At 38.5% G+C, this 16,605-nt stretch overlaps 1 protein-coding gene, 1 non-coding gene and 1 pseudogene across 2 annotated transcripts in view; 2 read left to right on the forward strand and 1 right to left on the reverse strand.

Moving 5' to 3' along the window:
* Positions 1 to 544: 544 nt before the first annotated feature.
* The window catches only part of LOC102885056 (zinc finger protein 177), a 39,413-nt gene continuing 23,352 nt past the window's right edge, over positions 545 to 16,605 (reverse strand). The window contains 4 exon segments of the mRNA XM_025040311.1: positions 545 to 2,893; positions 3,432 to 3,514; positions 4,013 to 4,108; positions 4,533 to 4,659. Of these exon segments, the coding sequence (XP_024896079.1) occupies positions 1,784 to 2,893; positions 3,432 to 3,514; positions 4,013 to 4,108; positions 4,533 to 4,659 (1,416 nt within the window). The 3' untranslated portion in view covers positions 545 to 1,783.
* LOC112471669 lies at positions 5,304 to 16,598 on the forward strand (annotated as a pseudogene).
* LOC112471686 lies at positions 10,031 to 10,163 on the forward strand. The gene has a single exon (XR_003043374.1). It is a non-coding gene; the product is annotated as a small nucleolar RNA SNORA72 (small nucleolar RNA).

Raw genomic sequence — 16,605 nt, forward strand, 5'->3', positions numbered from 1 at the left:
CCCCCCAGGAGCCAATGCGCTTGTCTTCTGCCAGCTAGCCCCGCCTCCCTTTGTTTGTTCTGTATAAATATCCCCGCTGAAAAATAAAGTTTGAGGCTTGATCAGAATACTGTCTTGCTTCTGTCTCTTTGAGTCTCCTGTCTCGCCTTCATCCTCCATAGGTTCCTCCTCGTCCCGCGTTGTTTTGTCCCGCCGGTCGGGGCACTCTCACATCCCAGTAGTTTGGGGAACAAATTTCAACAGAAGCAAAGCAAGGAACAATAGAGAGATACCGAGGGCTGCTGGAATCTTTGATAGGTAAGGCTGCTGGGGACTTCCTGATTTGTCTGTCTCCCACAGGAGATCAATGTCACGGCCAAGGAGAGATCCCTCTTGGTGTTGCAAGGGCCATCATAATTAACATAGTGCCAAGGAAAGGTAAGTTGTTTCTGGTTGTCCTTACAAACTGGTAAGAAAAAAATGACATTAGCTAAGTCAAGAGCTCACATTTATATCAAGTAAATGAATAAACATTAGTTATTAGGGAAAAAGAATGAGCACTATATAAGAATGAAAAGAACAATTTACCAGAAACAACAAATGACATTTGTATGCACCCAAATATACCAATATACTGCCTCAAAATATTCCAAGAGGGGCAGAATTTAAAAAAATAATCTGACTACCCACAATCATAGTGGGGCATTTAAACATATTTCTCTCGATAAAAGAGATCCATGTGCTAAGGTTTGTAATGATACAGATTTAAAAAACACAGATTTATCCATCAGATACACTGAGACTTTTATACCCAGCAATGACAGACTATACATTGTTTTTAACCATACTTGAAGGATTCCTAAAACCTGACTACATATGACATCCGTTGTAACGGAATCTTCCCACAAGAGTGGTTTAAACCAGTTAGGAGTTTATTTTTTTTTTTCATTACATGAAGTCCGGAAATAAGCAACCCAGGGTTGGGATAGCCAAATAATACTGTATGTCCCTGTTGTATATTCAGTAGCCTATGACTGCCATCCTATTGCTCTATTTTCTAGGAAAGAAGATGTAAGATAAAGGGCAAACGGTTGAGAAAATGCCAGATGACACGCTCCCATTTCCATGGGTTCTAGTGCCCTCTCACTATTTTCCCACTGGGCAAGACTATGGGCTCATGGGCACTCACAGCTGCAAAGAAAGCTGGATGAATCCTTCAAAAGTTGTCCACACTGCCAACTTGAACACAACTGTAGTTCTGTTACTTTAGGGAAGGAAGGGAGCAATGGATGTTGGGACAGTAACTCGCTGCATTTGACACATTAGGCCACACACACAGCAAGTCTCCAACAATTTTGTTTGATTCTATGTCATTTAGAATCTATCATGAAGACCGTGCATTCTATGTATAATACAATTAAATTAGAAATCTGTAACTAAAATATGCACAGTCTGCACATTAAAAAATACATTGTTAAATGTAGGTCCTAGACATCTTGATGAGAACTGGACAATATTTAGTACTAAATTACAATGAAAGCATTATCAAAACTTTTGTGTAAATCAAGGGGAATTTAGAGTGCTACATAACATTTAATACTCATCAATTAATGTCAAATTTTAAGGATAAATAGTCACTGATAAAAGCAATCATATAACTGTAATTTTTTATAAGGTGGTTCCAGTACAACTTAAGAGTTGTGCCTAAAGGCTTTCTACATTGGTCGTAAGGTTTCTCTCCAGTGTGAGTTCTACAATAAGGAGTGAGGTGTGAAGGACCACTAAAGGCTATCCTATGGTCATTTCATTCATAAAGTTTTTGCCCTGTATGTATTCGCTTGTGCATTATTAAGTTAGTGCTGGTGCTGAATGCTTTTCCACACTGGATACATTTATAGGGTTTTTCTCCTGTGTGAGTTCTCACATGTACCCTTAGGCAAGAGGAATTCCTAAAGGCCTTCCCACATTCTGTACATTCATAGGTTTTCTCTCCAGTGTGTGTTCTCTTGTGCACAATAAGATAGGAGCCTGTGCTAAAGGATTTCCCACACTGATTACACTCATAAGGTTTCTCTCCAGTGTGAGATCTTCTATGTTTCTTAAGGGATGACTGATCAATAAAGGCTTTCCCACAGTCACTGCATTCATAGGGTTTCTCTCCAGTGTGGGTTCTCATGTGTTTCTGCAGGGATGAAGGTACAGTAAAAGCCTTGCCACATTCCTTACACTCATAGGGTTTCTCTCCAGTGTGAGTTCTTTTGTGCACAGTAAGATGAGAGCTCTGGCTGAAGGATTTTCCGCAATGATTACACTTGTAAGGCTTCTCTCCAGTGTGCGATCTCACATGTTTCTTAAGGGAAGAGTGAAAAATAAAGGCTTTCCCACAGTCACTGCATTCATAAGGTTTCTCTCCAGTGTGAGGTCTCGCACACTTCTGAAGGGACAAAGGGCCAGTGAAAACTTTCCTGTGTTCATTACATTTTGAGCTTTCCTCTACAGTACACAACTTCTTGTGGACACTAAGGGAAGATCTTTTTCCATTGTCACTGCATTCACAGAGTTTCTCTCCAATAGGTATTTGCTCATGTCCTAAAAAGGAAGAGTGTAAACCGAAGGACACAAGACACTGCTTATACTCATACGCGTTCTCTCTGGGGGGAGTTCCTAAGTGTTTCCTAAGGGAGGCCTCTTCATTGAAAGCTTTGCCACGATCATTGAATTCAAGAATTTTCTCTCCAGTGTGAGTTCTCAAATGACTCATAAGAGTTGAGCGATGGCCAAAGTCTTTCCCATATTTATATTTGTAGCATTTCTCTCCCTTGAAATATCTTGGACAAATAAGGTGACAGTTCTTTCTGAAGAATTTTCCATAATGATCAAATTCCAAAGGTTTCTCACCAGGATGAGTTGGTGCCTGTTGAATAAGGAATAAGAGCTGACTAAAGGCTTTCTCACTTTCATTACGCTTATGAGAATTCTTTTCCATGTGGATCGACAAATATAGGAAGTACATTATTGTGACTGACATTTTTAATTTTAGGGCACATGTACAATTTGCCCTATTAATACCTTCAAGTTGAATGAGCTGAATGTTATTCCCAAGGCTCTACTGTATTCACTCCCATCAAAGAGCACCCTAAATTTAGTTTTTGTAATAACGAGTAAAGAATGAATTATATATTAAACACTTCATAACAAAATCACACTTAAGTAAATGTTTACTCCTTGATATGGTCTGAGAAGCTGCTTGTTGCAAGGCAGCAAGGGTGGAGGTAGGATTGGAGATTTCTCCAATTTTGCGAGATTCATAAAGTCTTTCCTAAGACAGCTTTCTGGTGAGTGAATGCACTTGCCTCAACTCTCTCCCCTTGTGTATGTGGTGCTGCTGTTTTGATTCACTGAAATTCACTTCTCCTATATAAAAACCAGGAATCATTCCTAGTGAATCTTACCATTTTTATGCCATTAGAAGTTTTCCCCCCAGGAACATTTTGTATTGGAATTGTGTGTTTTGATTTAAGTTGAGTATCCCAGTCTGAAATTGAATGAAGAAAAATTTATATAACTATCAGGAGAAAAAGCAGGGTAAAAGAAAAAAAGAGGAAAGTACCCTATGGATTTGTTTTCAAATAATAACACTAAATATAGATGAAGAGAAGATGTACCCAAAGACCAGAGAAATTATTTTAGGAACTTGGTTCTTAGAGGAGATGTCAGTGATAGGAACAAGCAACAGAAATGGGAGGTGTTTTACTTAGAACAGATTCTGGAGGTTTGAGACAGTAAGAGGGTATTACCTGGAAAGTAAAGTAGGGAGAACTGAACAAAAAGTATTCAAGGAAATGTGAAACTGAAAGAGGAATTTAAAAAGTCTTTTCTCTGAGACCAAACTACGAACGGAGAGATGGTGAAAGAGGAAAGCTCATGGAAGGGCCTCAGTATCTGTTGCACTGACTGACACTCCTTCCCTAATGTACCACGGTCACTGGCTATGGCTGCTCCACACAATGACTCCTTTCTGCCTGGGGCTCACCTGATCGGGCACCTCGGAGACTTCTGTCCTCCGTCCTCAGTTCTTCCTGCTCCACCTCAGTGATCAGACTGTGTTTGCAGAGATGATAACCTGCCCCTGGGGAAAGGCATGTGATTTGGGGGTAGGGGTGTGAAGGAGACGAGAAATCTTTCACAAAATGGATTCCCACACTTTGGTCTGAAGCAGACAGGCAAGCGCAGCTTTAGGAGCAGCAGACAGATCAGATCAGAGATCTTTCACTAGGCCCCTGAACATGCACCCGTACTCTGTGTCCCACGTGGAGCTGACCCTTGAAATCCAGGCCAAGACCAGAAACAAAATGCAAATTACCTACACCTTTTAATGACAGAGAAAACAAAATCAGTGCATTCTCATGGGAAGCCATGAGACTGCCCCACAAGGGCAGGGACCATTCTTTTCGTGTTCACCATATAATGTCATTCTTTTCACAGATCACAGAACACAGTAAGTGATAAACTATCTGCTGCACGAAGGAATGAAGGAATGAAGCCGACCTTACCCACGGAGGCCAGGTTCCTTAAGTTCTCTAGCATCACATCTCTGTACAGCATTTTCTGAGCAGGGTCCAGCAGTGCCCACTCCTCCTGCGAGAAGTCCACCACTACTTCTTCAAAAGTCACCAAGTCCTGAAACATCACACACACATTCTGGCTCAGCCAGGGACTATCTTCAACACTGAATCAGAGGGACGGTGGGTGAGGCTGCCAGGGCAGGGGAAGGATCAGTGCACAGAAAGCTCAGACTTTCTTCGGAGGCCTCTCGCTGTCTGCCCCAGGGCTCAATTCTTGAAACTCTAGTCTTTCACCCTCACTCCCTGGACCATCTTATTCAGGCTATGGTTTTGCCAGCTTTTCTAACACACAGTTGACCTAATATTTCTGCAACTAGATTCTGAGAACTCTTGCAGTCCTATTCAAGATCCAATACAGATGGAGCGTAGTGCAGGATGAGAAAAATATTTGGAAAATGAATGATTTTCCTAGCGAAAAATCTCTCTTTTGCTTCATAGCAATCCACAGAATATGGAACTCATACTCAACCTGGAGGAAAAACTGAAAAAGAAAATCAACGAAATTATAGTAACAGAAGTCTGAGGCCTGCCTAGTAGGGCTATGAAGCTATGAGTCATGGGCAAGAGATGTGTCCTTTGGGAACAGCGGTGTTTTTTGGGAACTGAATAATTTCGATATACCTGTGACCAGGATGTCAGCAATCCTGCAGCCATTCTTCCTTTTCTGTGTCTCCCTCCTGGCCAGGCAGAGTTCTGAGCAAGCAGAGGCAGAGGAAAAGAAAGAAGCCGTAAGAGTCTAGGCCTGACAGACACTCAACCTACAGCCCTGGAAGCTTCCTCGTGCTAGCCTCACACGTACATATGCACACATACTTACATATAGCACAGTTCACTGTTAAGGTTTTACCTCCCTAGCCAAGAACAGTTAGGAATTGGGAATGTAGTATGTACTTACTATTTTTTCTTTTTAAATTTCTTTCTAGACTACGCTAAGGAAATGCCTAGTTAGTAACACTCAGGAGCCATGAGTCCCTCTAGTGTTCAAATGCCTCTAAATGCCACTTGCTCGTGAAAGAAACCAGGACTCATTTGGGAAATAGTGGAGTCTAGCGTAGAACAGGAAATGTTCTAGATGAGCCTGGAACATCCAGAAAGCAAAGAGCCTACCATGACTAATGAAGTCATGTCAAAAAGACACAGGTGATAACTTAAAAAGGTTCAATTTAATGAAGAATTATGACTGCAGTCAATTGAAATACATCAGATGTAAAACAAAATCATGAGTTAGTAATACTTAAAAAAAGAAACCTCAGTGGTTACTACTGAAGGGGGCCAGGACATTAAGCCATTATTCTGACAATTCATAAAAGGAAAAGAATCAAGTATGTATCGCCCCTCCTTTGGGAACAGTATTTTATGATTATCAAAAGCTGTGCTAGGGGAAAGTCTTCTTTATGAAGAATCACAGATGCTTTATTAGAAGCCTCCTTTATTATGAAGAAAATGCTAGAATCAGAAAGTCACCACTCCGCAACTGCTACTGAATGAATGGATCTAGGCAACAATCGATAGCTACTAAAATATTGAGTGAAATGTGAATGGAGATGTTCATTTTCAACTTTTAATTCTGAAAAAATTTCAAACTCAAAGAATAGGGAGAATATGATCAATTTCCATATACTCTCCACACAGACTCTCCACTAACTATTAAAGTTCTGTCACATTTCTTTTCTCTCTCCTGTGTGTGTGTGTTTCAGCAAGAGTGATATTGAGAGGACTCCATTTGAGAGGAAACTGCAGATGTCATAACCCCGTTCTACTACATACTTCAGCATGTCACAGGAACTTGGACATTCTCAAACATAACCACAATAATCAAAATCAGGAACACTTAACATGGGTTTAATAGTATTTTCTACCACACAGTCCATACACAGAATTTCACAAACTGGCCCAATAAGGTAACTTTATGGCAATTATTTTTAAATTTCCCATCTAGCTCATGCCCTCAAACTATTCCTCAAAGCTGGACCTGTCCCTCAGCCTTCGTCATCTTTGAAGATTTGAAGTCCAGGCCAAATTACTTTAGACTGTACCTCAGTTTGGTTTATCTGATGTTCTCTTTGATTAGATTTAGCGAGCACATTTTTGGATGAACTAGTACATATTGATGTGTGTCCTCAGTGCATCACTGCAGGAGGCATATGATGCCAGTTTGTCTCATTATTGGTCATAACTTTGATAACTTAAAGTGGTACACAACAAGTTTTTCCATTAAGTTACTTTTTCCCCCTATTGTCATTAATAAGGAATCTTATTACTACACTTAATCTTAGCCACAAGGTGGAGAAGTGAAAATAAGGAGTTTTACTAATTGGGAGAAAATCTGAGACTCTCTAAATAAGGTGGAGAACATTATAAAGGAAGGATCAAATGGATATCAAAATCACCTGATAAATCTTAACATCACAAAAGAGGCATTTGGATATCATGTGAGTTCTGATTTGATACAACAACAGCAACAACGATAAAATATTTTTGCCGAAAAAAGCTGACAAATCATTTAAACTAATCAGCAGTTTATTGAAAAAGGGTAAGAGGAGAGACTGAGGGACATGTTAAATGACACTATTAGGATACCATTAGCCAAACCCAGTTTGGGGGAGAAAGAGGAAGGGAGAACTGTTCCTGATTAAGAGACTTGAGACACATAACTATCCACTGTGGCTTGTGTACCTTAGATCTTGATTCTAACAACATTAACTGTAAAAAACACATTTTCAGACATTTTGAGTGAACTGAGCACAGACAGGTTATTATATGACATCGGGAAAAAGAAAAGCAGCCCCTGAAACCCAGGTGCTGCCTTGGTGCTATCGCTAGGTCAAGGTGTTATCCTGTTGAATATAAACAATTTCACAAGAGCAACAGCAGACAAGGCCACTCCGTTACCATGATATATTAAAGAAAAAAACAAGACTACTCTGTAATCATGTCTGAACACAGACAAAACATTAACATTATCCAGGCCTCAAAAAGGACCCAACACCCCCCACCCCCTGTGTGACTAACATGAGTGGCTGCTCTTTGTTTATCAGTGATACCTTTGGTCTCTGTCCAGTTTCCTCTCCTTCTGGGTAAGCTTTACAAAGGTAGTCAATCACAGAACTACCCTTGCTTCTTGACATCTGGTTCAGAACCTTTCCCCAAACAGCACCCGACACAAGGCCAAATCCTTTCATTCTTTTCTCACACCCTCTTACTGAGATGTCTCACAGTTCACCATGGTACATGTTCTGCCTCACTGCAATGAGTTATAAACCCAACTTGTTTAACTACAAGTGTGTCCCAGCTTGTTCATAGTCAAAGAGCACTGAAAATATCAAGAAATAGTTAATTTGGAGGATGTGATCACAGTAAAGCTAAAAACGTCTGTTAAAAGTTTATTTTTATTAAAGGGTTATCTCCTACATCTGTTACTCTGAAACATTTCTTCCTCTTTTAGCTCCACACTGAGTCAGGCTGGCTGTACCTTAGATGTCCTTTTCTTCTACAGGTATGATTCAAATTATAGGTCAAGTGAAATGTCAGATATTAGATTTAACATGCTCCAGAAAAACAAAACTCAATTATAATAGTAAGCAAAGAGAAGAACAGATATATTAAAAATTGCAAAATATTGGGAATCACTGAAGGTGGGTGATAAGTATAGAGAGGCTTCACAGTGCCCTCAACTCCTGAGTGTTTGAAAATCCGTAATTAAAAGTTTTAAAGAAAAGAAAACATTCCATACAGAACAGGAGGGTGACAAAATGTACCGGCCTAGGTCTTTAGCATCAGATATAGAAGAAAAAGAAAATCTTAGGTTTCAGTCCAAATTCACATTATCCATGTAGTCCAAAAAATCCTTGAGAGAATTTCACTTAAGGAGGGTCCTAGGTGTCACCGCCCTCACTCAAGCAATATGAACAAATGGACCAATCTCTGGAAAATTTAAGTTCAAGCCAGGCCTCAAAAAATTCTCACATATAAAGTTCTAAGTAAATTGAGGAGGTCACAGTTAATAAAACTATACAACACAAATATACCACATACGATAATTGAGAAGCGGCCAAAACACAGGCAGCAGGAAAAAAGAGAAACGCTTCAAATATCAGATAGTTTAGACATGAACTGTAAAAAACTATATTTAACATACTTAAAGAAACTAAGAGAAACTTAGATGGAGTACGACAATAAAAATGGTCAGAGAGCATTAAAAACACTTTTTAGAAATAAAAAATATACTCATTGAAGTTAGAAACTCAATGCAAGAATTAACCATCAGATTAGAATTCGTCAGCACCACCTGATAAGAAATTAGCTAGGAATTTCCTAGAATTAGTAAAAGACACTAACTTTTAGATCCAGGAAGCACAATAAATCCCAAGCTGTCTGAAGAAAAAGAAATTATAGGTTTTTCTTCTTTGGTGTTTGATTTCCCCCCCGCCCCCAGAATCTTAGCCAGGGAAAAATTATGTCACGTAAAAAGGAAAAACAAACCGATGGCTCACTTTTCAAGAGCGACAATGGGTGTCAGAAGAAAGAACAACATCCTCAGTGTGCTAAGAAAAAAATTACCATTAACCTAGAATTCTAAATCCAGTTAAAGTAACTTCTTTAGGTTTAAGGGTGAATTTATGACATCAAACCTATCTAATCAATCTTCTAGACTAACTACTACTATTAATAGGGAATACAGATAAACAAGTTAAACAAAAAGAAGCAATAAGCAGCCAAATCCAGAATGTAGGACACTTTACGGACAATTTGATATCTCCAATAAGTGAATAGACTTTTTTTTTAAAAGAAAAAATAAAAAGGAGATAAAACAAACTTAAGAGAGATATATGGAAAAAACAACGTGGGGTCCCTGTTAGGCTCCTGATTTGAACAAACCAAGTGCAAAGAGACAGTCTGGAGACCATCGGGAATGCTGGCGTCTGCCAGGTGGGGAAATGTGGTGGTTACGCACTGGCCAGAGATGTGCACTCAAGTGTTTACCAACGGAAGGATGTGATGTCTGGAATGTGTTGTATAAAAAGCTCCAGAAATAAGAAAATGTGGGTGGACAGGCTACCGGTATAGTCTAATACTGTTATCTGCACTACTAACTACAGTAGCTGCTAGTCACATATGGCTGTCGAGCACTTGACATAAAGCCAGTGTTATTTAAGTGATTAAAATTTAAACATACATTTAAATAGCACATGTGCTTGGTATATGAGACAACTCAGGCCTAGATAATCCAAGGTTGGTAAACTATTGAAAACTGTCAAAGCTTAGTGCTGACGACAGACACGAAGATTCACTAACTAGTCTACTTTTCTGCATGCTTGATAATTCCTATATGAAAAGCTTAAAATTTTAAAAAGAGATTAAAATAAAGACATTTAAAAATAAAGACCTGAGAAAGTTTACTCATCAAAAAAAAAAAAACTACCACTTTGCGAATATTCTCGCTGTTCTGATTTTGTAATAATCAGGGCAGGCTAAACATTCGCTATATTAAGAATCATGTATGTGTCCCTAGACCTAGTTCCTTCCCTAGGTCTGGTTTTATAAATGCTGGTGACAAATCAAGTCTGATTTATATGACACATCTTAAGTGGGAAATGGTCTGACTCTAGGTGACTTCGATCAGCCTCAAGAAATGACAGCACAGCCAGTAAAATAACTTGAAGATAACCACTGCTAATTTTATGGTTACCAGTTGCCATTAAATGAATTGTAAAATTATTATTGTTTTATTAAACAAACAAAAACAAAAACAAAAAGAAACTACCACTACCGCAAATTCTCAGTATTCCAGGGAATAGGAATTTGAATATCTGAAACGTTAAGAAAGAAGAGTGAACAGAAATAAAGAGGGTAAGACTAAGCGAACCTTGATAATGTAAAATGGTAACATCTAATTTGTGACATGGAAAAGCAAGCTAGAACCCTGAACACTGAATGATAGAAATATATAAATTGGGAAGAAGGTGACTGTAGTTTTATGCTCCTTGTATTCATCCAGCAGGGAATAAAGATATTAGTTAGCTTTAGACTTTAAGTCTAAAGTGATAAAACAGGTGGGTAATCACTAAAGAAATGGATATAGTGGGTTTAATTCTTAGTTTAGGAGGAAAAAAAGCTCAATTATTACAAAAGTAAGAAAAGGAAAACGAAAAAATTAAGGTAAAATAAAAAGTACAATGTAAGATGGTAGAAAATGCCTATATTAATAAATGTACAAGTAAATGGACTAAACTCTATACAGTTTAAACACAAAGACTGTCGTGTTAGATTAAGATAAATATGCTCTTTCATAAGATGTGCTAAAAAACAAAACACTGAAAGGTTGAATCTCAAAAATGAAAATGACATATCAAGCAAGCATTAACCAAAATTATTTGTTTGGCTAACTAAATGTCACTCATTTAAGACAAAAGGTACTACAAAAGGTACTACATTGGGATAGAAGGTTCGATTAACCAGGAAGATATAAAGGTACAGAAGCTATACACACTAACAACATAGTTTCATAAAATTTACAAACAGAAGCTAGCAGAATTGAAGTAAAAAGAGACAAGTAGCCATCAATGTAAGAGATCCTAACATACTACTCTGAGTAATGGATTAGAGGAAAAAAAGGGGATATGAGGATTTGAATACTAAAATGAACAAGCTTCATTTAAAACACAAACACTGTATAAATGGAGAATACACGTACTCTTTAAAAGCACACATTGGCAAGTTTAGAAAAACTAGCCTTATTGCTATACTATAAACCGAGTTTTAAAACTTTCAAAGAATCTGTACATACATAAATTCTCTGGTCAAACTGTAATCAAGTTATACATTAATAACAAAAGAAAACTACAGACGGTCCTTGACTTACAATGGTTTGATTTATGATTTTTCAACTTTACGATGGGGTGAAAGCAATACATGTTCAGTAAAAATTGTACTTCGAATTTTGATTTTGATCTTTTCTTGGGCTAGTGATATCTGCTACGATACTCTCTTGTGGTGCTGGGCAGTGGCAGCCAGCTGCAGCTCCCAGTGAGCCATGCGATCATGAGGGTCAACAACCAATACTCTGCAGTGTATTCTTTGCGTTAGATGATTATGCCCAACTGTAGGCTAACGTCAGTGTTCTGAGTACGTTTATGGTAGGCTAAGCTATGACGTTCAGTGTTTAATATACCTATATTAAACACATTTTCAACTTAGGATGAGTTTATTGGGACATAATTCTACTATAAGTTGAGGAACATGTGTATTATATTGAAACACATGAAACTGGCATTTTAGTAGGTTAAAAAATAGTTGCATGTTAGCAGTTTCATATTATTCATTTTAATAGAAAAAAGGTCATACATTTGAAATTTAGAAAACATCAGACTTATGAATAGCTCCTGGGTAAAAATTAAATTAGTAATGAGAAAATACATGATGCTATGGCTACTGACCAGTTCTAGGTACCAACACTTGTAGGTTGCAGCTAAAGTGGGCCTTAGGGAAAACAGTAAGCTTTATATGCTTACATTAGAAAACAAATGAAGTTAAAAATTATTCTGTTTCCAACTTAAAAGGATGGAGGAAAAAACTCAAAATAAATGAAGCTGAAGGAAAGAAAGAACATCATGACTAAAAAACAAATACCAGAGCAGATCAATCAAGCCAAAAATTGGTTCTTTGAAATCTAATAAAATAGGAAAAAGCCAGGCAAGATTATTCAAGACAAAACTAAGAGAAAGCACATGAAGAAAATGAAAAAGCAAAAAAGGATATGATTACAGATGCTTCAGATATTAAACACATTATGAGTAACTGTCAGTCAAGCTCAAAACTCACAGGAAGTAGATTGATTCCTAGCAAAAGAAAGCATATGAAAAATGACTCTATAAACTGAACAGTCTAAAATAATTACAAAAAATGAACTACATGATGATGATTGCATGATGCTGTGAATGCAATTAATGCCACTGAATTGTATGTTTAAAAATGATTATAATGGCAAATTTTATGTTAAATGTATTTTACTACAATAAAAAAAAATGTAGAATATGAAATAATCTGTGCTGTTCCCCTGAGAGAGGCTCCAGTTCTCCCCAGACCAAATAACTCTCACCACCTGGACAGATTTCTTAAAGAGAAACAAAACAAAATTTTAGAAAATTTTTAGTCCCTTTAAATTTGTTTAAATTTCCCCTGCAAAGAAAACACCAAGCTCATAGGTTTTATAAGTCAGTTCTAATGTTCAAAGAGAGAATTCCAATCTGACTCAAAATCTTCTAGAAATTAGACACACTTATGAAGATTCTGGTTACTTAAAGTATACTTCCATGTATTTGGTCACCTGTGTTTGCATTTTACTAAATAGTAGTAGAAGTAATAATAAATATCTTATGCAATTTGTAAGGTAAGAGTTAGTTATTTGGAAGGTTTTATTTAATTTAGCCTTCATTCAAAACACAGAATTGTGCATGATCCAAAATGTCATGTTTGCATTTTGAGGATTCTATTACAGTGCCATGGGAGAAGCAGGGGGAGGAGACAAATGTCACTTTTAAAACAATTTCACAAGACAGTTCGACTTATCAAAGGCATTGCCTTGATAAAGAGTATAAAGGGGACGGAATGGCTTTTTGAGACATATCTGGTATAATATTGATATCCAACATACAGCCATTCAAAGAAAACAAAATGACAGGTAAATCTCAATAACAGACACAAATATTCTAAAGAAAATAAGTGTAAACCAAACACATCCAAAAATGAGAAAGAGAATACATCAGCACCAAGTTGGATTTATCTCAGGAAAGCTAGGGACATATTAGAAAATTAATATAATTTGTTTCATTAATAGATCAAAGAAAAAAAATGTGATCACCTCAATGATATAGTAAAAGCATTTGATAAAAATCAACATTCCATCATGACTTAAAAATAATCTTAGCTAGCTCTTGTGGAGATGGTGTCCACAGACATTCAGAATGGTCCCATGTTTGACATATGGCCAAAGGCTGTCCTACAATACAGAATCTAACAAAACTAGGCTGTTCCGAACCCCTGGTAATAGAATTGTTTACCTTTATACCAAGAAGGTTGGGAAAACACCAAAATCTGCATGTGGAGTGTGCCTAGGCCGACTTTATGGAGTTTGTGCTGTGGGACCTAAAGTTTTAATGAGGTTGTCAGAAATGAAAAAACATGCCAGCAGGGCCTATGGTGGATCCATGTGTGCTAAGTGTGTCTGTGACAGGATCAAGTGTGCTTTATTTTATTGGGCAGAAAATAGTTGTGAAAGTGTTGAAGGCACAAGCACAGAGTCAGAAAGCTAAAAAAGAAAATGTTTAGAGTAATAAACACAATTAAAAGGCAAAAAATCTCAGCTAATTCTATTAAAAAAGATAACGCAATAAAAAAATGGGTAAAAAATCTGAATGTTTTCCTAAAGTAAATACAAATGGCCATCAAGCACATAAAAAGATATTTACCATTAGCCACCAGGGAAATGCAAATCAAAACCATAATGACATACCCATTTTGATGGTTATAATAAAAAAGACAAAGAACAAGTGTTGGTGAGAATATGGAGAAATCAGAGCTCATATTTTCATGATGGGGATGTATAACAGTGCAGCTACCTTAGAATAGTTTGGCAGTTCATCAAAAGGTTAAATATGGAGTTATATGAACCAGCCATTCCACACCTAGGTACATACCCAACAGAAATAAAAATGTAAGTCCATACAAAACCTTGCTCATAGTAGCATTATTGATGACAACTCCAAAATAGAAATGACCCAAGTGTCCATCTGTTAATGAGTGAGTAAATAAAATGCAATAGATGCACACAGTGGAGTATTTGGCAAAGAAAAGGAATTGAGTACAGACACATACCACAATGTAGATGAATCTTGAAAACCTTATGCTAAATAAGCCCGTCACAAAGACAACATAGTGTATGATTCTGTTTATATGAAATTTCCAGAATGGACAAATCTATAAAGACAAATAGATTATTGGTTGCCTGGGTCTGGGGTAGGGAGGAATGCAGAGTGATTGCTAATGGTTATGGGGTTTCTTTTTGGGGTGATGAAATGTTCTAAAATTAGATTGTGATGGGTACCCAACTCTGGGAGCATACTAAAGTCCACTGAGTTGTACACTTGAAATAATTTTAGTAAATAGGAACTGAGGGAATGTCTTTAATCTGAAATTGTGTCCAAAACACAGAGCAAACACCTAACTCACTAGTGACAAACCAAAGGACTTTGAGACATGGAAAAAGACAAAGGTTGCTCCTGCTGCTAATCAAGTTAAGAAATTGTTGCCAGTGAAGTAAACTGGGGAGAAGGCGAAGGGAGACCAGGATAGGGAGACATATAGTTTTTAAGACTGTAGAGGAAGAACAAACCTGTCATTATTCGTGGATGGATATGACTGTATGTAAATGCTCAGAAGAACCTACAGATAAATTATTTGAAAATTAAGGGGTCTGGAAGCTTGCTGCACACAAAAATATTCTAAGGCTCAAAACAGAACAAACCCCATGGAGGGGGCAGTTGACAGTATCTAGAAATAGTACATATGACCCAACAACTTCACTTCTAAAAATCGACTTTGGAAAGATGAAGAAACATGCACAGGCCCACTCATATGGGACCAAAGTCTTTCCATCAATAGGGGACTAGGGCGCATCCACATAATAGAGCTCTCTAAGCCAGAAAAAAATACTCAAGAGCAGGTATTTCATGATATGTCGTTAATGGAGGAAAATGAGGCACAGGAAGGGGCACTTTGTGAAATAATAGTCCGATTTGGGGAAGACTTTTAAAGACGGGAGTAGAAGGGGAGGAACAAAGGCCCCATTGACGCTGCCCACATCTGTCAACCACTGTTGTCAGAGACTGAGGCCCAGGGCGGCCGCTCCAATCCCTGCCAGAACTCGAGGAGCCACAGTCCCAGTAGGAGTGGGTGGGGTGGGTCCAGGCTCCCGGAGGAAACCGCGGCGGCTGCAGGAGCCGGGCTACAGTTCAGGTGGGGCACAGGGGGCGATGGCTGGTGGGGGAGGCACTGGGAACCGCGCCCTTGAACCCTCCCTACTCCCGCAAGGTCCTCTAAATGGCACCTGAGCCGGGTCTAATGGTCTGATGCGAACGTTTAACAAGAGCTCATCAGATTCAGGTAGAAGCTCCGAGCAAGACTGCACGTGTCTGGGAGGTAGTTCCATGGTGCTCTCCGGCTATGAGGGTCGCGGTTGGGGCCGGGAGGCGGGGCTTAGGCAGCCGCTGCTAAGAGTTGGGGCTGCTCAGAGTTGGGGCTGCTCAGAGTTGGGGCGAGCGGAAGGAAAGCAGCTTTTTATTTATTTTAAGGAATAGAGGCATTAGTAAGAAATGTAACTTGCTCATGATTGCACAGCTTAGTACAATGGTTCACAGGAATTTGAGCCCTGGTCTTTGAGTCCATAGAGTCTTCCCAAGGAAAAAACCAGGGTTTCCCAAGACTTTGAAAAGGAGACTGAGCAGCTGCAAGCGGAAAAGAGTTCAAACCTCACTTTTCGCCCATTATGGATTCTCTTCTGGGGTCACTGTCTCATCCCCTCTTCTTAACTAAAGCCCCCAAAGGTCTGGGATCCTTTGTCCAGGCTCCAATTTAAACCATTACATCCTGGCATTAAAAAAGAGGGTCTCGAACAGCGCTTTAAGTAACTCACCAAGAAATGGGGTCTTAGCAGGGCCAAGAGGGGAATGACTCTTACGCCTGCATAATTGGAACCTATGATTTAAAGCTGAAAGTCTCAATCTGGTAGTAGGGAAAAAGATGGGATTTTAAGATGCTTTGGGGTTGTTATTACTACACGTAGACACCCAAACTCAGGATTTATAAAAATCTCAACAGCCCCTTCTTTGTGCCTTTTCCACAAACCCTTATGAACAACACACCCGTGTAGGCACATTAGGACTTAAGAATAATTAAGACCATTATTAATAGAGCCGCTCAGAACTAGAGAGATGTGGCTACAAGG

The sequence above is a fragment of the Pteropus alecto genome, unplaced genomic scaffold, assembly GCF_000325575.1.
Source record: "Pteropus alecto unplaced genomic scaffold, ASM32557v1 scaffold761, whole genome shotgun sequence".
Classification (NCBI taxonomy): Eukaryota; Metazoa; Chordata; class Mammalia; order Chiroptera; family Pteropodidae; genus Pteropus; species Pteropus alecto.